Raw genomic sequence first — 24,512 nt, 5'->3', positions numbered from 1 at the left:
TTTACTCAATTAATTAAAAATAATTATTAAATCATATAAAGTACTTAAATGGTATGGGGTTAACGCACCTATAAAGATACATAATATATATATATATATTATGAAATAAGAAATTAAGCTCACCAAAAAGTAATGTATATATTGCTGCTGCTAATCCCCAGATATAATAAGACCATGGGGAATTATACAAATGTATTGCTGCAAGGAAGCTTAAAAAACCTCCCAATAATTCCATTTTTGATACATATATCGATACTAAAGCAAACCATGATCTTTCAATGGCTGAAAAGGTTGAATTAAATTCTATAATTGACGCTACTTTGTACATCTGTACGTTTATAAGCTACTGGTAATACTGCAAATATAGTTGTTACATTCGATAATATTATTTTAGATGATTAAACTAGATAATAATCCGACACTACTTGCTAAAGGTTAAAGCCCTTTTAGAGTTACTGTTGTGATTACAACAATTAGGTTTTTTGACTTGCATTCCTTTATTACGGACACAAATCACACAATACAACCTCAAGTTTTAACCTAAAACGGCTAATATGAAACTCTGTTTGTGTGGTTACATCAGTCGTCGTTGTCGTTAGATAGATATTACATGACGTTTACAACCAGCTTTCAACTATTCATGATGAGCGATAAAAAAACGTAGAAAAATTAAACAAGTTTATATATTATATTATAATAAAAATTTCATGCATTTCAAGCGATAAAATATAAGCAAAAATTAGGCTATAATAGATCAAGATGGTGTGACATTGTAATCATTAAACCTTCTTGTTGTAACTCAGTTATTGAATGAAGGATATCTGTTTTCAATCGATATCTCTTTTCCCCATCTAATAACTATTTAATATAATCATATAATCACTTACAAAAAATAATAATTCAAATTTAGTTTTCATGTAAATATTCTTATAATTCTTATTATTCTTGATAGTAACAAATATTATTCTTCAAAAATAAACATATGTTCATTACGTGAAAGAAAATTAAGTGTATATGGTAAAAAAACTTATCACACAGTTAAATAAAATTTAAAATTTAAACAATATTGAACAACTAATTGAAGTATGTATTTCATAAATTTAAACATAATATTAAATTAAATTACACAGATTTAACATAAGTTTTATCGTGATAATCAAATATGAATACTCCTAATGCTGTTGAATTGGAGGTGATGGCATTCCCGTTACAAATTGTTGTTGTAATTGTTGGGTGCAAATTGTTGATATACAGGAGGATATTGTCGAAGATATGCAGAAGAATGTTTATCACCATCAGGTGGAATTTGAATTTCGGCTCCTTGACTATCCGGATGATTGGATTCTCTTCTAATTTTTGTCTGATTTCTCTTTATGTGCCTATAAGTTAATGAACATACTACGAATATTGATAGAACAACTAGTACTGATCCAACTGATACCCCAACGATTACCGTTTTACTCATCGTATTTTGTGAAGAAGGTATAACTGTTTCTGTAGGAGTATCTGATTTTTTTACTACGCTTATTGTTGATGATGGTGTTGATGCTTCTGATAAAGGAGTTGTATTCCATCCAATAATTGCTTGACTTAGGCCAAAATAATGAGTTGAATTATTACTTTGATCTGTAGCGGACGGTAAATCTGCATATATTCCTATGGAAAAAAAAAATAATAATAAGATTAAGTAAACGAGAATTATATTTTAAAAAACAAATAACTTACCAAAAGCAAGTACCATAAGAGCCCCTTTTATTGAAGCAGAATGATAAGCAAGTTTAGGTGCGTTAGCACTATAATTATATGCTGGTACCGACCACACCAAAGTAATAGTATCCAACATAACAAATGTTTCTTTAGCTGGTACGTCATATGGTGTATCAGCATTAAAGTACGTTCCTCCGTATACATAAATTTTACCATCAACTAAATATTGAGAGAATTTATGTTAAAGTAATTGATATTTTATAATTTGAAAAAAAAAACAAGAGAAAGAAAAATGAATAGATAAATTACATAGGACAGCTGAATGAGCAATTCTAGGTCCTGGAATAGCATTAATATCTGCAGTTGTAGTTTTCTAAAGAAGAATAGCAAATTTCTTATATTAAAACTTTATGTCATTAATATTTCTGATACAATAATCCAACTTACCTTTAAAGACCATTTATCAGCTACAATGTCATATTGATAAATCTATAAAAACAGATATTTTAAATTATTAACATATTTCCAAATACTTTATTTAAGCTTTATAAACTTTATTTTACATACCTCGGTCATTGGAGAAAAAACATACTGTTGCGATCTACCTCCAATATAATAAATAATTCCATTAACTAATGTTGCAGTATATCCGGATAATGTACCAGGAGAATCAACTATGCTACCAACTTGCCAAATTAAGTTAACCGTGTCAAATATATCAAATTGATTGACATATATTAAAGCTGAACCGACCGGAGTATCCACTCGCCCGCCAAACAAATAAATTTTTCCTTTATAACTAACAGAACTCCTTCCTACACGTGTTGGTAGAGCTTTTCCTTGAATTACTGGTACACTTAATTCATATGTCTTAGTATCAAACCTATGTAAATAATTCGTATTTGTTTCATCATAATGTATGCCTCCTATAATAAATATTGAATCTTGATTAATGCCTCCGACATCGGCAGTATGTCCGTAAGTAAATGGTGATTTTACTTTTAAATCTGCCCATGTTAAAAAATTTTCATCATTATCTGTATTAAGATCAAGATAAAAAATATCACTTTCAGGATTTTGTTTTGAAAGTGGTTTACTAGGATTAGCTCCTCCTATATAATATATTTTATCTTCAATAAGTACTGCTTCAGCACCTATTTTAGGTTCTGGTATAAATTTCTGTCCATATACTATTATTATATTAAATAATTGATTTAATATAATAAGTATCATATAATGGTTTAAATTTCTATACAACATTATTGACTTTATGTTTGTTGATAAGCAAAACGAAAAAAATTGAAGATATGAAGGATGTGGAAATTGCACTTCCAAGAATTCATTTGTTTAAATTACTTTTCGCATTGTGTTCATTCATATGCATGCACAAACATGTAATTTTGTGTCGTAAACAACCAGTTTTTTGTCGCTTTTTTTTGTTTACAATGATGGTTTCACAATCAACAATTATTAATTATTGCATATCTTATTATAATATTACTCTTTTGTTTGTTGTATTTTAATTCGGAAATTGTTAAATTTGGAACTATGAAATAAAGTTTTTGAGGAAAACTAGACTCCTTGATATTAATACCTAATGTACTTCGACAAAAATCCTTGTGAAAATAATTCTAAATTCTCGATTCATTCAGCTGATGAATTGTGCTTTGAAGGATTATTGGGAGGACTTTCTTAAGCGAGAAATTCTGAAGCAATAAAGTTGTACGACGTAATGTGTCCGCGACTCCGCGCCCATAAAGGAATAATGGTTTTACATAATTTATTATAAATCAAAAAGCAATGCGTATGCAGTATTGTTGCTACTAATCCTCACGTATCATCTATTAGGAAGTAATGATTTACACATCTCTTAAAACTGAAATTGAATTCGAAAGACATTATAATATTTTTTTTTATTTAAACAAAAAAAAAAATTTTATTATTTAATTTTAAAATTGTCATATACTGTATGTCGGTAAGACGACCCGCCAGTGAGATAAAACATTTGTCGTTGAAATGATTGTCGGTGAAGCTCGTAATAATTGGTGTAGCCCAAGATGCTCCAATTGCCAAAACTTCCTTTGTTGAATCTAATACTATTCGCCCTCCAAGTAATAATTAACGAATTTACTTTGACAATTTTTTTTTTGTTACATGAGTCATTATAATAATTGTTTTTAGATTTTATTTTTAAATCTCAATATAATTTTACAATATTAAGTTGTCTTGAAGAATATATTAGTAAGTTCATTATAGCTTTAATTAAATTTATAATATATTTCATATTAAAGAATCATAATTTTATTCTTAGAAATTAATGATACACAACCTACAAGTGTTAATTGTATGATGTCAGATCATAGTGAAAAATATGGACCGGACCAAATTTATTTAGGTGTCTTATAATTATGATAAATCAGATAATTATAATGCTATATATAGGACTTATAGTTAATGATGCTAATTATACACCTGATCAAAAGCTTTAAGCAATGATTGAAATAATGGCTTTCGATTCGGGTAAAATCATCAAAGTACTGCTATTATATGTAAATAAAATATTTATAAATATTTATAAATTAATTTAGATTATGATCCGCTAATTAAATATTTTAAGGAAAAGAAATTTTATGAATCAACTTCAAGTTATGATAATTAATTATTACAATGAATGCGTATACTTTGGTTCTAAATCAGGTATAATTTATCATTTTAACTATAAAATCAGAGATCTTAACGAATTCTTTTTTTGTAGCTCTTCCAATTTGTGTATCTTGCTAAAATTTCTGAATTTTTAAATTTAATTTTAATTTTTTTTTTAGTGGCAACTTCACTACCAATAAACAACATACTAACTCATTTATTTTAATATCAAATTATATAAATAATTTGTATTTTTTTCATCCGAATGCGCCCCTCCTATAATATATATTGAATCTTGATTAACGCCCCCGACATTGGCAGTATGAGAGGAAGTCTGTGATAATCTTACTTTTAAATCTACCCATGTAAAAAAACTTTCTGTATCCGAATTAACATCAAGATAAAAAATATCGCTTTCAGGATTTTGTTTTGTTTTATTAGGATTATCTCCTCCTATATAATATATTTTATTATCAATAAGTACTGCTATATGTAACATTCGAGATTCTGGTACAAATTTCTGTCCATAAACTATTATATTAAATAATTGATTTAACATAAATAATATTTTAAATTTCTATATAACATGTTGATTGTTATGTTAAGTGAGAAAAAAAATTGAATAGAAGGTATGAAGGCTGTGGAAAATTGTACTTCCAAAAATTCATTTGTTTATTTCATTCACATTGTGTTCATTCATATGCACACATAAAAAGTAACCAAATTTGTGTAAATAATTTCTCGCCGCTCTTTTTTTGTTTACAATGTGATGTTTCACGATCAAATTATTAATTATGCATCTCATTATAATATTACTTTTCATAGAAAATCTAAATCTTATCGGGAATTTTTAAATTTGGAAATGCGAAATATTTCAACTTAAAATATTTGAGAAAACCTGAAATTCAATTTCATATCAATTAGTCCATTCATCCTTGATTATAAACTTCACTAAATACTTTTAAATCATGAATTTAGTATATTTATTTCGTGGATACCGGCGTAGTGAGCCTACAACTCTCTTGGTATTAAAACTTTTTATAATGATTATACTTGTAGCATGTTTTACGGGCTATCTCGCTATTGTAATAATTGATGTAACCCAAGATGTTCCAATTATCAGAACTTCTTTTGTTTCTTCTCCTATTCGACCTCCAAGTAATTGGCGAATTTACTTTGACAATTTTTTTCGTTGTGTAATTTAATATAATTATTGAACGTTAATAAATTTTTTAGTTCTCTTATTTAAGTCTGATTATAATTTCACGGTAGACGTTTGTCATGAAGGATATACTAGTAAGTTCATTATAATTTTAACTAAATTTAATTATATTTTATATTTATAATTTAATAAAATTTATTCTTAGATGATGATTTTCAAAATACAGTGGTAGATTGCATGGCAGATATTATTCAACCTGATGAAAAATATGGACCATCCCTTCTTTATTATGGAATTTATAAGCCATCACAAAATGTCTTTTTTTATAAAGATACTAATGGCTCAAATGAGATGAATAGTATAATTATCTTTCTTACCATAAGTGATAGTAATTACACATCTGATAGAGTTCGAATGATTGAAATGAGTGCTTTTGACCCAGGTAAAATAACAAAAGTACTTGTAATTATATTTATAATTTTAACTTAATTATTTATAAAACAATAGAAAATTCAGTTGATAAATGGATAATTGATGGTATCAAGGAAAAGAAACTTTTTAATGAAGATAATAAATTAACTTCATTGAGTGATGATAATTCAGTTGATTTGGACACATATGGTCTGGTGCTAAATCAGGTATATTTAATAAAATTATTTTAAAATCAGGATTTTATGAGCTCAATTTTTTTTTTGTAGTTTTTCCAATTTAGATATGCTCGCAAAATCAAGGAGGTTATAAAACCAAGTTGGATGAACGATTTTGGTATTCCGCCAACATATGAAAACAAATCATATATTGAATCTACCTTATGTAAGTCTTTATTTACTAAATGTTCACTTTCAAATATAAATTCTAATTTAAATAATTTTTATTTTAAGTGTCAAGTTCTTTACCCATGAATACAAGTTTAGATAGGCCATTGATATCGATTTATATAATTCCCAACAGCAATACTATTCAAATAGACAGAGAAGTTAGGTGTGTATCGTAACTATAATTGTGATTCAGACTATGCGTAAAACATTATTTATTAGGTTCTAACTATAATTCTTTTCGAAAAAGAGCTCGTACAGTGAGTAATCTTTATTTAATATTATTTAAAGATCCATTTATATGATTAAATTGAAAAATTAAACCGTATATACAGTACTTAAATGGCATGGGCTTAGTAGGAGGTGCATGGGGATTGGCAGCAGCAATATATGCATGGCTTTTTGGTAAGCTTAATTTCTTATTTAATAAAAAAAAATTATATGATTATATAATTCTTTATCCTATTATAGGCGCGGACGCATTACGACCATGGGGGATTGTGCAATTGGGTTGCTGCGGATTTCCACGCTCAACACAAAAAAAGCTCGAAAAAACCCTTCCGCTAATTCCATTTTTTGATACATCACGTACCGATACTAAAGATCATCTTTCAAATCACGGTCTTTCATTAGCTGAGAAAATTGAATTAATACCGTTATTACAATCAAGAATTGATAGTTTAGAATTGTTTTTACAAGAATATGTCGTTGATGTAAATTATTTAAATGGTATTCGGAATAAACTATCTAGATCTAGAGCGACTCTGAATTCTACAATTGATACCATGAATAATCTTAACAATCAAGTGATACAAGATATGAGAGTAAGATTTGATAATACGAATTCAATGTACACACCGATTTCTGCTAGAGCTGCGCAGCAACAACAAGAAGGTTTAATGGTTACAGTTCCAACACAATCTAATATTTCTGATACAAATAATACTTTGTATGATAATAATCTAAGACAACAAAACCCTTTATCTCAGCAGCAACAACAATAATTTACATAGGCTTTTATAAAACATAATATTTATTGTACTGTTTCATACTTTCTTAATTTAATTGAATGAATTAGGTTTATTATAAGAGAAACTTTGTGAAACATTGCACTTCGAAAAATTTATTTGTTTAAATTTCTTCTCACAATATGTACTATACACAAAAGGTTAACTAAAATTTTGTGTCGTAAACAAATTATTTGTGGTTACGATGGTTTCACAATCAACAATTATTAATTATTGCATATCTTAATATTGTTTATAATATTACTCCTATAAAATTTAGAACTATGAAAATTGGCATTTGAGAAAAACTACGCCTATTGACAGTTCAATTAAATGAACTAATATATTTTGACGCTAAATCAGTTATATTTTATCATTTAAATTAAATTATCTTTATCATAAAGTCCGAACTCTTTTTTGTAGTTCTTCCAATTTGTACAGTATATCGTAAAATTAGCTGGCTTTTAATCAAAGTTGATGAATGATTTTGGTATTTCACCTAATTGCATAAACAAAATCATCTATTGAATCTGCATCTATAATTTTTTGAAACTTACCATTTGAAATTCACCGTTTCGAAATTTCCAAGCAGAAACGAATCTACAAAAAAAAGAAACGAATAATGTTTCTTATTAAAAAAAATAAAATAAAATAAAAATAAGTTTCGCAGCGCTTATTCCGTCTTATTTGTCAATATTTTAAGAATTCCATTTACAAAGTTAATTACAATAAATTCAATCAATATGTTACATGTGCGTGGGGTTAGCATCAGTAAATATTAGCATACATACTGTACGTTATTCGGGATATTCGGGATAGAGCGAATTTGATTTCATCCATATTATTATGTAAAACGAGATTATAATATTACTTTTTAGTATGCATGTTTGTTTGTGTGGGGGGTAATTGTAAATTGTAATTTAAATGACATCACGTGGTCAATAAAATAATCTCACAATTTAGTTTATTGTTTTCAACGCAAATAGAGATTTTTTTCGTGTACTGCAAATAATACAATAGTTTTCGCATTAAATTGAACGGTAATTGCAAATATAGTATAGTTTCAAATATATTTCCTAGTACTGTATAGTTTATTTTATTTTTTATTTGTTAGTCTGCATGCAGTAAGGGCTGGTTCGTGTTACAAAAATTTTAAAATTGTACCATGGCATTTTGTTTGTGAAATACTAATCATCAATAAATAGTATGTGCCTCAAAAAAAAGTTATTCCATATTTTCGGTGCTTCTTTAGAAGATTTTGTCGATATGTAACAGATGGAATTTTAATATGGAAATATTCGGACAAAAGTTTTATAGGAAAGGTTACATCACAGATAGTATTTTCGAATTGGACAACGAAATCATTGTAATTGTTATTTATTTTTTTTTCTCTTACGGAGCCTACCCAATTCATTTTTACCCCGAAGCAGTCATACGCACATGTTCATAATTGATCGGCAGTAATTCCGGCCAAGTTATAATTTTGGCCAGAATTCACACAATCTCCTGCGTATGACTTCGTACTTATGACTGCGTATGAAGCGTCGGAACGAAATGAATTGGGTGGTCCATTCTTTTTGCAATTAGCTGCAACATCCACTTTATTTGTATGTCATCATATACTTTAAGAATCAAATCAACAAAAAAAAGTTTATCGACTTTTTACAGTGAATTAATTTTGACTGTTTCATTACCCTAGTATTAATGTATTGGAATCGATTAACAGTTGGATAGATTATTCAAGAATTCTTTCCATTAACAAATTTAACACCGCAGTCAAGTACCTTCATATTTCGTTCCTTTCTTGAAAAAATTTAATCATAGATTTGCACCGTAATCTAAACTATTGGTTCTGGTAATGGAATTGAATTATTTATTTAATAATTGTTTATAATTATATAAAAAAATTGTATTTATTTAATTAATTGTTATTAAAAATAAAAAAAAAATACATATATGAACAAAAACACTTAATTTTAAATATAATTTAAGTTTTTATGGAGATTCAGTTAAAATAGTAGGAGGATCTTGTTGTTGATATTCAGAATGAGATTTGTCATCATTAATTTCAACTGAGTTCGGATCATTGGGTACACCTCCTAATTGTACTTTACTTTTCTTCGTACGTTTATAGTGAGCTATTGATAATACTGAGAGTATTGTTAAAACAAGTGATACTGAACCAATTGATATACCAACTATTACCACTTTACTTAATGAGGAAGGTTGTTGTGGGTTTATATTGGTATTTGTAGAAGTCGGAATTTGTGGTTGTGCTTCATTAGCATTAGCCATATTCTTAATTAAGGATAAACTACTCGAAAAAATTTGTGGATAACCAAAAACAAATATATAAATATCTTTATTAGTTTGATCAAAACCATCTGGCTTGTCCGTAAAATTTCCTAAAAAAAAACGAATATAAATTATTTAAAGATTAAGAAAATTGTAAGAGATTATTAAAGAGTAAACTTACCAAAAGCGATAAACATAACTTCACCTACTGCCGTAGCAGTATGAAGAAAAAGTTTCGGAATAGGATTATCTACCCTAGCATCAAATTCTGGTATTGACCATACTAATGTATTAACATCCAATATCGCAATCGTTTCTTTAGCTGGTAATTTATTTTGTATATCATCAGAAGAAAAAAATCCTCCATAGATGACAATTTTTCCGTCAACTATATAAAAAAGTAAAAAATTTAGGACGTTTATACAGTGATATCAGATGACTTTTAAATGGTTTAGTCAAAAATAATTACTTAAAATGGAAGTATGACCAGCCCTAGATCCTGGCATAAACTTTGGGTCCGCAGCCGTAGCTTCCTAGAAATTTTTTAAAATTATTTATTAACGATTGATTTAGTGGTATTAAGATATGTTTTTACTAACCTTTAAAGACCATGTATTTCCTACAATATCATATTGATAGATCTATAATGAAATAATTAACATATTAAAATTCAAAACATTTTAAAATATCAAGTAGAGGAGTTTAAGTTTACTACGCAACATACCTCGGTTAATGGAGGATAAACGGTAACTTGTGTTTTGCCACCAATATAATAAATAACTCCATTAACTATTGTAGCCGAATGTAAGATTCTGGCAGTTGGAGAATTAACTAAGCTACCAACTTGCCAATTTAAATTAATAGTATCAAAAATATTAAAATCATTAAAATATAAAGTATTAATGCCAGTAGTAGCAGCTTGACCACCAAATAAATAAAATTTTCCTTCATAGATAACAGAAGACATTCCTTTGCGTGACGGTGGGACTTTTCCTTGAACTATAGGCACACTTAATTCATTTGTTTTAGTATTAAGACTATAAACGTGACTTGTGTCTGGATCTTTCCAATTTACACCTCCTATAATAAATATTAAATCTTTATTAACACCTCCTAATTCAGAATCATGAAATATTGTTAATGGTAAGTTTATTTGACTCGTTAAATCTGTGAATTCAAGTCTGTTCGCATCTGTGAAATTAATATTAAGATAAAAAACATCGCTCATAGGGTTGGGTACATATGGTGTTACTTTAAATCCTCCTATAAAATATATTCTACTTTCGGATCTGACGTAAACTGCTGAATGCGCATATCGATTTTCTGGCACATATTGCCCATATACATTTAATATATATAATATTATGATAAGTATCAAATGATAAAAATGATAATTATGATGTTTTAGACTTTTATACATCGTTTTGATTTGTATAATAATAAGATAACGTTGATGAATTTATTCTTTTTTTGCAGTGGGAATTATTGGATTAGAAAAAAAAAATAAAAAAATCCCCATAAGAACCTCCTTAAAATTTGTAAATTAGGCATATCGAAAAATCTTTTTATATTATAATCTTTTTTACGTTGCATTAATGTTGTGTTTATTCATGTATTTTTTTTTTTTTTTGTGTTTATTCATGCACCATACTTTATTATTGTAATATTACCATTTTTAGGAAGTATTAGTTAATCATCATTCCCGAATTACTTTTTTTTTAAATTCCACTAAATTAGTTAATGTTACACAAACAAATTAACGGAATTTAAAATATAATCGTAAAATTGAAAAATTTTACGCACGTAAAATAAAATTTACAAAATCATGAATTTAATAGATTTATTGTATAAACATCGTCGTAGCGAGCCTACAATCCTCTTAGGATTAAAACTCTTTACAATGATTATTCTTATGGCTTGCTTGACAGGTTATCTCGTCGTTGTAATAATTGATGTAAAACAAGATTCTCCAATTATCGCAACTTCTTTTAATAATGTTGATGCCGTTCCTCTTCCGGGTAAATAAAGAATTTTTTTCTAATTTTTTTAACTAAATTTATAAACTTAACATCGTAACATATTTAAAAAATTGACAGGCATGCATTTTCTTGCTAGCTACAATTTCAGCATCACAAGCTGTCATCAATTTTATTGTAAGTATTTTTTAAAAGAGGGAAAGAAAAGTTCCCTTTCCTATAATTAAAATGAATTTAATTAATTTGCATATTTTCTCCATTAGTCGTCGATGGGAATATACGTGCAGTTGAATGTTCGCTGGAAGACACAAAAGTTTATTACGATGAGACAACCAAAGCTTATTTTGGAGTTTATACCCCATCACCAAATGTTTTATTTAATGATTTAATGAAAAGTTTGCTTTTAATATTGACTATTAACGAGGATTTTACACCCGGTATAACACAGGAAATGACCTTACATGCTTTTGATTCAGGTATGGTCAAAAAGATTTTCGAAATTCATATAAAAAAAAGTATTTAATAAAATTTTTTTAATGTAGAATATGATATATATTATAAAAATTTGAGTGAATTATCTGTGTATGACAATTCAATTCTTACATTGAATAGGTATTCAGTAGAGCCATCTCAGGTATTTGGAATTTTCTTTAATATAAAGAGTAGAGTATTTATTGGAAAGTTACTAACAAGCCTTTTTTTCCGTAGATTTACGATTTTACATATTCTCGTGTAATTAGAGAATTAATAAAACCAAATTGGATGAATGATTTTGGTGTTCCTCCAACCTATGAACAGAAATCAAATATTGAATCAACTTTACGTAAGTCATATTATTTTATTAATTAAATTTTATTAAATATTTACTATTTATTATTACTTTTCTCTAGTTGGAGGGCCATCACCATATAATTCGACAGATAGTTCTTTAATTTCATTTATAATACAACCTAAGAGCAAAAATGTCATTCGAATAGATAAAGAAGTTAGGTTTGTATATGATATTATTATAGTCATAATTAAATAGTTCTTTGTTTCGGTTACTAACTAAAAAAACAAATTATACTGTATATTCTAATTAATAAAAAGATCAAAGACAGTAAGTACTTTTATAATATTGAGGATCTTTTTTATAACTATGAAAAAGAATTAATCAAATTCGTAAATTCGATTCTATATAGTACTTAAGTGGACTGGGTTTGATAGGTGGTGCATGGGGATTAATGGCAGCAGTATACGCATTTCTTTTTGGTAAACTTTATTTACTCATTTTTTTTTTAAAAAAAACAAATATAATTTAAAATTATTTAATTAATTTACAGGTGCGAATACGTTACGACCATGGGGAGCCGTGCAATCATATTGCTGCGGATTTTCTCGATCAACACAGAAAAAACTTAAAGATGCTCTCCCAATAATTCCATTTTTTGATACAACACATAATGATAATTTTAAAAATTATTCTCCAGATCGCGAACTTTCTTTAGCTGAACGGAATGAATTAAGAATTAGTGGGTTAGAATTATTTTTACAAGAATATGTTGTTGATGTACATTATTTAGATGGTATTCGTAAAACGACTCTGAATTCTACAACTAACACTATTAATGACCAAGAGGCACAAAATATGAAAGAAGAGTTTGACAATATAAATACGAATACAACGCACTCTACGGAATCTACTGTTACGCAGCAACAAGAAGGTTTTGTTCCACCAAATTTCACTCAAAATTCAACATCTAATAATTTCACTTCGGTTAAGTACGACTAGATTGTTACTAACATAATGAAATAGAATTAATAATTGTTATCTAGTAATTAAAAATAAACAGTTTAATACAATTGTTCCTTAACCTTAACTTAATAATTCATATGTATAATCTCTTAAAATAAAATATCTGTAGACATTTATTACGTAATATTCATCCTTAATATATAAAATCTTATGTTACACTATATATATTAAGACCTTTCTTTACCCACTCCCTAAAATATTACGTGTCATTGACCTAACCAGTAACACTGGGATGCCAAATTGTTTATTATTTTAATCGTCTGACAATGCAAACTCATATATACTTGATATTACAATTATTACGTGGTGCAATTGTAGACTCATTAATCACGCTAATAAACAAACTGATCTTTTAAAGAATGTGTAAGTACATCAATTCTTGTAATAAACTTGAATCTTATTCAATATGCATTTACCGATTGTGTATCCTGTGTATCCGGAGGTCAAGTCCGACACTTTTGCGTCTGGGCATGATTATCGTTTTCTGTGCGACATTGTTTTTTCTATTTAGGAGAACAAGTAATATCTAAAAGGTGCTGCAAATAAAAATGTTTGCTTCTTAAATAAATAAATTATTTTTTTTTATAAAATTTTCAATTATAATAATAGATAATAATCGTCAAATTAAATTATTCCGCGACAATTGCATAAAACAGGTTAGTTAAATGATTGACTGGTCTTTGGCTTTAAAATTAAGTTTATGATTTCTCAAAGCAAATAACACAAATAACCTACGGGGGAATCAAAATTTGATCATTTGATCTCGGGCTCTTGCGGAGACCAATCAAATTTGATTTACCGATATAGCAGTTATTCAGCACTTTGCGCCGAATAATTATTCTATATTTTTATTTGTTATTAATTTACATGCATAGAGGCTGGTCCGTGTTATAAAGATTTTAATGGAAAGAAATAAACGGGACAGTCAACAATAGTCTCAAGTAATTACCACCCCTATGCACCTCATAAAAAAGTTATTCCGTATTTATTCCGTAAATGAGACGGAATTTTACAAAAAAACAAATTTTTATAAGGATACATCACAGATATTTTCTAATTGGACAACGAAATTATTGTAATTGTTATTTATGTTTTTTTGCTTAACCTCCACTATCCAGTAATAGAATCAAAAGGTCATACAAGATGGATCTTCATGTTTTTAGAATTAAAGCTAAATTTAAACATTTTGAATTTGACCGTTTCATTATCCAGTATTTTAATATATCGCTAACTCTAAATCTTAAACTGATTGAAGTAAAGGAAATGAATGCAATTTTCTCAGAATATATTGATTATTCTCAATAAATTCTTTTCATTAACACGACAGTCAAGTACGACTAATATCTGAATATTTCATGTTTTCTTAAGAATCTTTATATTTCGTTTTTTTCTTTAAATACATTTAACCAACGGAGCGTTTCACAATCTAAACTACTTGGTTATTAACATAATGGAATCAAATTAATTTTATTTGATAGTTGTTTTATATATAAAATTTTTGTCTAATTAAAATTGCGAGATCAACAAAATCTTTATTAAATATAAAAAAAAAACTAATAATAAAAATACATACACTATGTATATATATATAATATAGTAAGTTTTTTTTTATGAAGATTCAATTAAAGTAGAATGCTGTTATTTTTGATATTCAGAATGATACTTATCATCATTAATTTGAACTCCATTTAAAGAGTTCTGATCATTAGGTACACCCAATTGTAATTTATTTTTCTTCGCACGTTTATAAGCTATTGATAATGCTGCGAGTATTATTAAAACAATTGATACTGAACCAATTGATATACCAATAATCACCACTTTACTTAATAAAGATTGTTGTGGGTTTATATTGGTATTTGTAGAAGTTGGAAGTTGTAGTTGTGTTTCATTAGTTTGTCCAAATACCAAGAGAGGATACGATGAAATTTGTGATTTACCAAATAAAAATGCATAAATTATTTTATTGGTTTGATCAATCCTATTTGGTTTGTCCGTAAAATTTCCTAAAAAAGTGAATATAAATTATAGATTAGAAAATTGTAAAAGAGATTATTTAAAAAGAATAAACTTACCAAAAGCGATAAACATAATTGTATTCACCGCTGTAGCAGTATGAAAAGCAAGTTTTGGAATTGGATTATTTTCCCTAAGATCAAATGCTGGTATTGACCATACTAATGTATTAACATCCAACATCGCGATCGTTTCTTTAGCTGGTAAATTATATGGTGTAACATCAGAAGAAAAAAATCCCCCATATATGATAATTTTTCCGTCCACTATATAAAAAGTAAAAATTTAAGACATTTATACTAGCCAAATGACTTCTAAGTTCTAAATGACTTAGTCAAAAAATATTTACTTAAAATGGAAGTATGGCCAGCTCTAGAACCTGGCATAATCATTGGATCTGCAGCCGTAGCTTTCTAGAAAAAAAATTTTTTTTTTTTAATTAAATTATGTTCGACTGGTTTAGTGGGTTTAAGATATATTTTCACTAACCTTTAAAGACCATGTATTTCCTACAACGTCATATTGATAGATCTATGATTAAGTGATGAACAAATCAAAATTAAAATTAATCATATTTAAAATATCGGGTAGGCAACGCAACATATACCTCGGTTAATGGAGTATAAACGTTAACTTGTGTTTTACCGCCAATGTAATAAATAATCCCATTAACTAATATAGCCGAATATAAGGTTCTGGTAACTGGAGAATTAATTAAGCTACCAACTTGCCAATTTAAATTAATTGTATCAAAAACATCAAAATTATTATAATATAAAGCATCAACGTCAGCACCATTATGACCACCAAATAAATAGATTTTTCCTTCATAGATGACAGAAGAAATTCCTTTACGTGTTGGTGGAACCTTTCCTTGAACTATAGGCACACTTAATTCATTTGTTTTAGTATTAAAACTATAAATGTAATTTGTTTCTGAATCATTCCAATGTACACCTTCTAAAATAAATATCAAATCTTTATTAACACCTCCTAATTCAGAAATATGAAATATTGATAATGGTAAGTTCACTTGACTTTTTAAATCTGAAAATGTTAAATAATTTAAATTTGATAAGTTTGGTATATTAACATCAAGATAAAAAAAGTCACTCATAGTTTCCGGTTCTGTTGGTATTGATTTAAATCCTCCTATATAATATATTCTACGTTCAGATTCAACGTAAACTGCCGAATGCCCCACTCGAGATTCTGGCACAAATTGACCATATACATTTAATATACATAATATTATGATGAGTATCAAATGATGATAATGATGATTTAGACTTTTATACATCATTTGACAATAAGTGTAATAATACGGTAGCGTTAGTGTGTTGGTGAATTTATTCTTTTTTAATATAAAAAAAATTTTCGGTAGAACCTTCTAAAATTTGTAAATTAAGTTATTGAAAATTCTTTTTATATTATAATCTTTTACGTTGCATTAATGTCGTGTTTATTCATGCACTCCATATTTCATTATTATAATATTACCCTTTTTAGAAAGTATTCGTTGATCGTCATTATATAATATTACCCGTATTACTGTTTGTTTTTTTCAAATTGGTTAATATTACACAAAACAAATTAGAGGAATTGGAATTTAAATATAATCGTAAAATTGAAAAATTCTTATGCACGTAAAATAAATTTTACAAAATCATGAATTTAATAGATTTATTGTATAGACATCGTCGTAGCGAGCCTACAATCCTCTTGGGATTAAAACTCTTTACAATGACTATTCTTATGGCTTGTTTGACAGGTTATCTCGTCGTTGTAATAATTGATGTAAAACAAGATGACGGTCTAATTATCAAAACTTCTTATATTAATGTTGATGCTATTCCTCCTCCGAGTAAATTAAGAAATTTTTTTCTACGTTTTTTTTAATTAATTTATAAATTTTACATTGAAATATTTTTATAAATTGGTAGCTGTGTATTTTTTTGCTTCTTACAATTTCAGCATCTCAACGTGTATTCAAATTTATTGTAAGTGTTTTTAAGAGGGAAAGAAATATAATTAAAATGAATTTAATTAATTTGTACATTTCTTTTTCATTAGTTGCTAATACGACAGTTAAATGTTCACCAGAAGACTCAGAAGTAACAGCTTATCAGAATGGAATTTATTATAGAGTTTATAACCCATCACCAAATGTTTTATTTAATGATTCATTAACGGGTTTAACTTTAATATTAACTACTAGCGAAGATTTTAATCCCAATACAGACCAAGAAATAAACGTATCTGCTTTTGATTCAGGTATTATTAAAATTTATATTCGAAATTTCATATATAAATATTTAATAGTTTTTTGTATTATCATAGAATATGATATATATCTTAAGTTATTGAAAGAAATGACTGCATATGACGATTCAATTTATAATTTGAATAAGTATAAAATAAAGCCAGCTCAGGTGTTTGGAATTTTCTTTAATATTAAGCATGAAATATTATTTATGAGAGATTACTAACAAGTCTTTTTTCGTAGTTTTACGATTTTTCATATTCTCGTGTGATTAGAGAATCAATGAAACCAAATTGGATGAACGATTTTGGGGTTCCTCCAACTTATGAACAGCAATCGAATATTGAATCAGCTTTACGTAAGTCATATTATTTTATTAATTCTAATAATATTATATTTTACTATTTATTCTTATTTTCTTTAGTTGGAGGACCGTTGTTATATAAGTCGACGGAGGGTAGTTTAATATCTTTTAATATAAAACCTAAGAGCAAAAATGTCATTCGAGTAGAAAAAGAAGTTAGGTTTGTAAATATTATAGTCATTATTAAATAATTCTTTATTATTTCAGTTATTAACTAAAAACAACTTATATATTTAATTAATAAAAAGATCAAAGACAGTAAGTACTTTTATAATATTGAGGAACTTTTTTCTTACTATGAAAAAAAAAAAATGAATCAAATTCGATTCTATTTAGTACTTAAGTGGACTGGGTTTAATAGGTGGTGCATGGGGATTAATAGCAGCACTATACGCATTTCTTTTTGGTAAGTTTTATTCACTTATTTTATTAAGAAATAAATATAATTATAAAATATAATTTTGAAATTTTAATTTTGTAGGTGCTGATACGTTACGACCATGGGGAGCCGTACAATCATATTGCTGCGGAATTTCTCGATTTACACAAAAAAAACTTAATAAAATCTTCCCAATAATTCCATTTTCTGACACATCATATAAAAATTTTAAAAAATATCCTCCATATCACGAACTTTCTTCAGACGAACAGACTGAATTAAGAATTAATAGTTTAGAATTATTTTTACGAGAATATGTTGTTAACGTACATTATTTAGATGGTATTCAGGATAGATTAGTAATTAGGCCTAAAACGATTTCGGATTCTACAACTAACCAAGAGGCACAAAATATGAAAGAAGAGTTTGATAATCTAAATGCGAATTCAACAACGCACTTTACGGAATCTACTGTTACGCAACAACAAGAAGGTTTGGTTAATGATTCCATTACGGTCAAGTACGACTGATTTGCAAATTTAAATGTGAACGAATTTGTATCACTTATATTCAAAATAATTAAAAATTACAAATTTAATTAATATAAGCAGTTTAATACGTTATTTTGTACAATTGTTCCTTAACCTTAACTTAATTCGTATGTATTATTATCTAATTTCGAAAGATTTATAACCAGTAACACAGCATTTTCGGGATACCGAATTTGCTTATATTTAATGCACGAATATTTTATGATACAAACGAAACTCATGCATGATGTTACATTGTGTAATTGTAATCTATTATTATTCGGCTAACAACTCATTTAGAAATAGTAAACTAATTCATTAATAAATAAAAATAAAATAAAACTTATACTGTATATCTAGTTTTTAATAATCTACTATATATTAATCAAAATTATTCACTGACCCTTCGTGTACCACATTTTCTGACGATCTTATATAATATAATAGGTGTTGCATGTATGTGAACATAATTGTTATATAAATTTTAAACATGCTTCATTAATAATAAAAACTCACGCAATTGTAATCCATATTATGATTTAACTAGATTGTTGTGATTTATAAATAAAATATTTATTTCGTTACTGTGCAATCGAATAAAAAATTACGAATGAACATTAGCAAAATTCAATATACCTTGATTTGGCAATTCGGCGTACAGAGATCGGATCAGACCATCAGTATGTCGCATGAACTTGAATCTTATTCGATGTGCGGGTAGTCGCCGATTTTGTTGTGTTGTTGTACATCAAAAGTTGAGGAATGATTTCCCACTTTCTGTGCGACATTGTTTTTTCTACTTTCGCTGCCTTAGAGTGCTGCAGGTGGTAGATTTGGTAGGCTCACATAAAATGATTGTTACTTTATTTGAATAATTTATAACTTTTCAATTATGATGGTGGATAACTAATTTATGGAGAACTATTAATTAATACCGTTAAATATTTTTGTACATTTTAAAAGCCATTCATTTCTCATTAAAATTGGTTTAGCCGAATGATTGGCAGATTAATAAACTGTTAAACTAGTTTATAGTTTCTCAAAGCAAATACCCTAAATAAGTGTTTTTTTTTCGTGTACTGTAAATAATTGTTCGTCGTATTATAATTAGAACGGTAATTGCTAATAAAGTATAGTTCATGAAATATTTTTCTTAGTTTCATTTTTTGTTTGCATGTGTAAGGGCTGATTTGTGTTACAAAAATTCACAATAATTATTTTCCATAAAATATCATACCTAAATTATTACATGAAGCTGTTGTGTATTAGGCGAAATAGCCATCAATAGTATATGCCCATAAAAAGTTATTCTAAAAAATAAGTTTCGCAACGTTCCGTAAATGTATAACGTATTCTCGGTCAAATCATGGAAATTATTCGTCTGATTAGAAAATTTTGCCGATACGGACGGAAACATTCGGATAAAATTTTTTGAAGCATAGTTATTATATACTATTTGTATTTTTCTAATTTTTACCGTACTTGTATGTTAGTAATAAAACATCAAGAGATTAAATGATGTGTTATAGCCTAATAGAGTTATAGTGTATATATTATACATGTTGCCGAAACTCAGCAATTTCGGAATAATTTCAGGATTCGGTCTTCGGCCAATCATTCCAAAACGAAACTCCAGCCGAAAGTTGAAAGTTGGGCCGAAATATTCTGGCCGGCATTATGCATTTTGGCTCGCATTATGAAATTTAGTGTAACATTAATGTAACACAAAATTTCACTAAGCTTTTATCAGGCGTCACGTGATATATGGTTCTGGCCAGCACTAAAAAATTTGGCCAGAATTATAAAATAGTTTCGGACATTGATCTCAAGTTTCGGCCAGAGTTTCGTTTCAGATTTCGGTACTTTCGGATTCGGCCATGTTTTCGGCAAGTTTCGGCTACATGTATAGTATAAATACCCCACGTGATACAATATATAATGCACATGACAAGACTCAAAATCTGCATGGCTAATTTTTGGCTGAATCAATGAATCATGTCCTAAAGCTGGCCGATTTTTCCCGTGACTTATCAACATGATAATAACTATGAAAACGGAAACCGGTATTAAGCACGCTAAGGAATAGGTTCAGTTCCTGGGATGAGCGGAATAACTAAATCCGGTCATTTTTCAATACCTTAATCGTCTGTGGGGATAGACCTTTTCGCGAACCATCTGAATGCTCAACTTCCGAAATATTTTGCATGGAAACCAGACCCACACGCAACAGCTATAAACGGACATGATATCATCATAAGTATATAGTCCTTCGTTACACTTCGGACTAATGAATTTTCTCGGAATATAGGTGTTCCTTCAAGAAATTCATTTTCACTTGAACATTATTCTTCCCAGATAACAAATTAATACTTTATTTAAAAATAAATTTAGGGCAATATATTTTTATATTAGTAATGGAGTAAATTATCCTAGCAATCCTTTAACAAATAAGAATGAAAGATGTTATTAGAATGTTCTCATTAATATCAAAAAAACAATAATATGTTTGTACATTATATAGCCGTGCAGTAGTCAACATTGAGGCCTTCTTCAACGGTAATAAGCCTTTATTTCTTTATAGGCGGACACATTACGATCATGGGGAATTGTACAATTGTATTACTGCGGATTTTCTCGCTTAACAAAAAAACCTTCGAGCTTTGATACGTCATCTACTGATACTTCAAATTACGCTCTTTCATTAGCTGAGAAGGATGATTAAGAATTGATGGTTTAGAATTCTAGAGCGACTTTAAATTCTACAACTGATACCATGAATAATCTTAACAATCAAGTGATAAAATATGAGAGAGGAAGCTTTAATAATAAAAATTTGAATTCAATGTTTACACAGTTTCCACTACAGATGAGTAACAATCCTCAGCAATAACGATAGTTTTACATAAAATAGTACATTGTTTCTATAATAAGGGGAAACTTTTAGGTAATTGATTGCCAATGAACTTTAATTATTAATACTTTAATAGATAACTATATATATAAAAAATAATTTAGCCGAATGATTGAATTTTTTTTCGTGCACTGTAACGAACTAATACATTTATTAAATTGCGTATTTTGTACCTTGTAGAACTTCCGTTTGAAGTCATAATGAGATTCGAATATCTGAAAATATTTGAAGTGTAAATTCGAACATCTCAATTATTATTCGAATCTCTCATGTGATTTTCAAACTTACTAAATCTCTTAGACTCTTACATTAGGTAATTAATATTCTTTTTAAATAAATAAACTATTTAAAAAAAGCATAAGAAAGTTAATTTAAAGTCCATTTTGCCCGAGACTCGTAATAATTATATTCGAATCACATGATATATTCGAGTCAGATAATTAAGCCGCAGTTATGAGTCACATTTGGAGTCAACATATTCATATCAGATATGCAACATGTGAAATGCGATTTCTCGGATTTTCTCGGAGATAACAAAACTAATGATTTTAAATTTAGAAAAAATAAAAATAAATTAAGAACAATATATTTTTATTTTCAATACATTTATTTTTAACTTTGTTTATTTTTTATAATAAAATATTATCAGATACATTTACTTATATCGGGGGTACTTGCTAATTGTCACGTTTTTTATGCAAAGTACTCAAAGTTAGTAAAACACGGATTTTTAAGGGCGATATTAAATATTCAAGTAGACGGGGATAAATAAATTTCTGTAAATCAATATATAATTAGTTATTATACTTGCAAAAAAATTTATATAATTTGAATCCCAACTTCGTTAAATTCACCTTGATCATTACCTTTATCCATTTTCATCTAACTTTTTCCCTTTTTGTACCTATAATATACTACACATATTGTTAAAACAACCGCAACTAATCCAACTGATACACTAACAATCACCAATTTATCTGGTGAGGATGTCTCTGTCGAAGTTGGTGTACTAGAAGTATCCGATGGTTTTGGCAATAAAATTGGTGGTGGTGTTATTTTATACCATCTAAAATTAGGATCATCTAAATAAAATAAATAAATTAAATTGTCACTTTTAATTGGTACGCTCATAAGATTTCCTAAGAAAAAAAAATAACAATAAATTAAGTAAAAACGGATGTCTGTATATATTATACTATTAAAAACAAAGAATAACTTACCAAAAGTGAGTATCATAGCAGATGTATCTGCTAATAACGTAGCAGTATGATAGGCAAGTTCTGGTACATTTGTATCATTAAGTGGGGGTATTGACCATACTAAATTAACTGTATCTAACATAACGAATGTCTTTTTAGCTGGCATATCATATGATGTATCACCGTTAAAGTACGATCCTCCATATACAAAAATTTTGCCATCAACTAATAAAAAAAAGAAGAAATACTTTTATGTTTTGAAGAGAAAGAGAAAAAAAAGAATAATAATAATAAATAAATTACACGAGACAGCTGAATGTCCAGTTCTAGATCCTGGCATAGTTTCTATATCCGCAGTTGTAGCTTTCTGAAAATGAATTATTTTGTTATCAGTTAAAACAATTATATTAAACTTTGTATTGTATTACCAACCTTTAAAGACCATTTATTACCGATAATGTCATATGTAAAAATCTTTAATAACAAATATTTTAAAATATTGAGCATAATAAATTCTAAATAATTTAATTATTTACATACTATACCTCAGTCATTGGAGAAAAAACATATTGTTGTGATCTACCTCCAATATAATAAATAATTCCATTAACTAATGTTGCCGTATAACCGGATAATGCAACAGGAGAGTTAACTAAACTACCAACTTGCCAATTCAAATTAATAGTATCCAATATATCAAATTGATTAACATAAATTGAAACTGACTCGTTCAAAGTATACGTTCGTCCACCAAATATATAAATTTTTCCTTCATTACTAACAGAATTCATTTCTATACGTGATTGTGGAGCTTTTCCTTCAATTACTGGTACACTTAATTCATTTGTTTTAGTATCAAATCTATATAAAAAATTAGTATTATTTTCATTCCAATGTGCACCTCCTATAATATATACTGAATCTTGATTAGCGCCTCCAATATTAGCAGTATGAGAGAAAGTATGAGGTAATTTTACTCCTTGACTTTTTAAATTTACCCATGATGAGAAAAAATTTTTAGTAGTATTAATAATATCAAGATAAAAGATGTCACTTTCAGGATTTTGTTTTAAATTGTCAGGATTATTTCCTCCTATATAATATATTTTAAGTTCAGGTTTAACGAAAACTGCTGTATGCTTTATTCGAGATCCTGGTATATATTCCTGTCCGTATACTATTATTATGTTAAATAGTTGGCTTAATATAATAAATATCGAATAATGAATTAATTTCCTATACAACATTGTTGACTTTAGGTTAAAAACTAAAAAATTGATGGTACGAACTGAACAAAGGATTTTGATATACATTTAGTTGCACATCCTTCATTTTTAAATTTCCTTTCTCATTATTTTCATTAATATGTACTGAAGATCCGGTATCGTTTTACAAGATGATTAAATTGTGATAAAAATAGCTATTATATATGCTCTCACAGCCACAATTA

The 24,512-nt window shown here is 27.8% G+C and overlaps 8 protein-coding genes across 8 annotated transcripts; 3 read left to right on the top strand and 5 right to left on the bottom strand.

The window, feature by feature from the left end:
• Positions 1-1,207: 1,207 nt before the first annotated feature.
• OCT59_010274 (uncharacterized protein) lies at positions 1,208-2,967 on the bottom strand (the record flags this gene model as incomplete). The annotated part of the gene is made up of 5 exons (XM_025331735.2): positions 1,208-1,656; positions 1,726-1,926; positions 2,017-2,080; positions 2,155-2,196; positions 2,275-2,967. 5 exons carry the CDS (start codon positions 2,965-2,967, stop codon positions 1,208-1,210), a joined length of 1,449 nt encoding a protein of 482 aa, XP_025183413.2.
• Positions 2,968-4,567: 1,600 nt separating this feature from the next.
• OCT59_010273 (uncharacterized protein) lies at positions 4,568-4,909 on the bottom strand (the record flags this gene model as incomplete). The annotated part of the gene is made up of 1 exon (XM_025324996.1): positions 4,568-4,909. The coding sequence occupies one exon, from the start codon at positions 4,907-4,909 to the stop codon at positions 4,568-4,570; it is 342 nt and encodes a 113-aa protein (XP_025183414.1).
• Positions 4,910-5,318: 409 nt separating this feature from the next.
• Positions 5,319-7,331, top strand: OCT59_010272 (uncharacterized protein; the record flags this gene model as incomplete). Its single annotated transcript, XM_066132905.1, has 9 exons — positions 5,319-5,508; positions 5,587-5,646; positions 5,718-5,954; positions 6,020-6,150; positions 6,211-6,325; positions 6,394-6,493; positions 6,578-6,587; positions 6,663-6,732; positions 6,799-7,331. The coding sequence occupies 9 exons, from the start codon at positions 5,319-5,321 to the stop codon at positions 7,329-7,331; spliced, it is 1,446 nt and encodes a 481-aa protein (XP_066000505.1).
• A 1,998-nt stretch (positions 7,332-9,329) lies between these two features.
• OCT59_010271 (uncharacterized protein) lies at positions 9,330-11,049 on the bottom strand (the record flags this gene model as incomplete). The annotated part of the gene is made up of 5 exons (XM_025330179.2): positions 9,330-9,739; positions 9,811-10,017; positions 10,099-10,162; positions 10,229-10,270; positions 10,354-11,049. The coding sequence occupies 5 exons, from the start codon at positions 11,047-11,049 to the stop codon at positions 9,330-9,332; spliced, it is 1,419 nt and encodes a 472-aa protein (XP_025183416.2).
• Positions 11,050-11,454: 405 nt separating this feature from the next.
• Positions 11,455-13,376, top strand: OCT59_010270 (uncharacterized protein; the record flags this gene model as incomplete). The annotated part of the gene is made up of 9 exons (XM_066132904.1): positions 11,455-11,647; positions 11,726-11,782; positions 11,869-12,081; positions 12,148-12,239; positions 12,314-12,428; positions 12,496-12,595; positions 12,695-12,704; positions 12,787-12,856; positions 12,928-13,376. The coding sequence occupies 9 exons, from the start codon at positions 11,455-11,457 to the stop codon at positions 13,374-13,376; spliced, it is 1,299 nt and encodes a 432-aa protein (XP_066000504.1).
• A 1,662-nt stretch (positions 13,377-15,038) lies between these two features.
• Positions 15,039-16,719, bottom strand: OCT59_010269 (uncharacterized protein; the record flags this gene model as incomplete). Its single annotated transcript, XM_025324998.2, has 5 exons — positions 15,039-15,406; positions 15,476-15,682; positions 15,766-15,829; positions 15,906-15,947; positions 16,024-16,719. 5 exons carry the CDS (start codon positions 16,717-16,719, stop codon positions 15,039-15,041), a joined length of 1,377 nt encoding a protein of 458 aa, XP_025183418.2.
• A 365-nt stretch (positions 16,720-17,084) lies between these two features.
• OCT59_010268 (uncharacterized protein) lies at positions 17,085-18,952 on the top strand (the record flags this gene model as incomplete). Its single annotated transcript, XM_066132903.1, has 9 exons — positions 17,085-17,280; positions 17,360-17,416; positions 17,490-17,690; positions 17,757-17,848; positions 17,923-18,037; positions 18,104-18,203; positions 18,292-18,301; positions 18,380-18,449; positions 18,525-18,952. The coding sequence occupies 9 exons, from the start codon at positions 17,085-17,087 to the stop codon at positions 18,950-18,952; spliced, it is 1,269 nt and encodes a 422-aa protein (XP_066000503.1).
• A 3,661-nt stretch (positions 18,953-22,613) lies between these two features.
• OCT59_010267 (uncharacterized protein) lies at positions 22,614-24,309 on the bottom strand (the record flags this gene model as incomplete). The annotated part of the gene is made up of 7 exons (XM_025324999.2): positions 22,614-22,639; positions 22,730-22,745; positions 22,806-23,002; positions 23,084-23,287; positions 23,366-23,429; positions 23,495-23,536; positions 23,608-24,309. The coding sequence occupies 7 exons, from the start codon at positions 24,307-24,309 to the stop codon at positions 22,614-22,616; spliced, it is 1,251 nt and encodes a 416-aa protein (XP_025183420.2).
• Positions 24,310-24,512: the final 203 nt, after the last annotated feature.

The sequence above is a fragment of the Rhizophagus irregularis genome, chromosome 18 (genome assembly GCF_026210795.1).
Source record: "Rhizophagus irregularis chromosome 18, complete sequence".
In the NCBI taxonomy this organism is placed as follows: Eukaryota; Fungi; Glomeromycota; class Glomeromycetes; order Glomerales; family Glomeraceae; genus Rhizophagus; species Rhizophagus irregularis.
The sequence above is the reverse complement of the archived record's forward strand: the minus strand, read 5'-3'. Positions and strand labels throughout refer to the sequence as shown.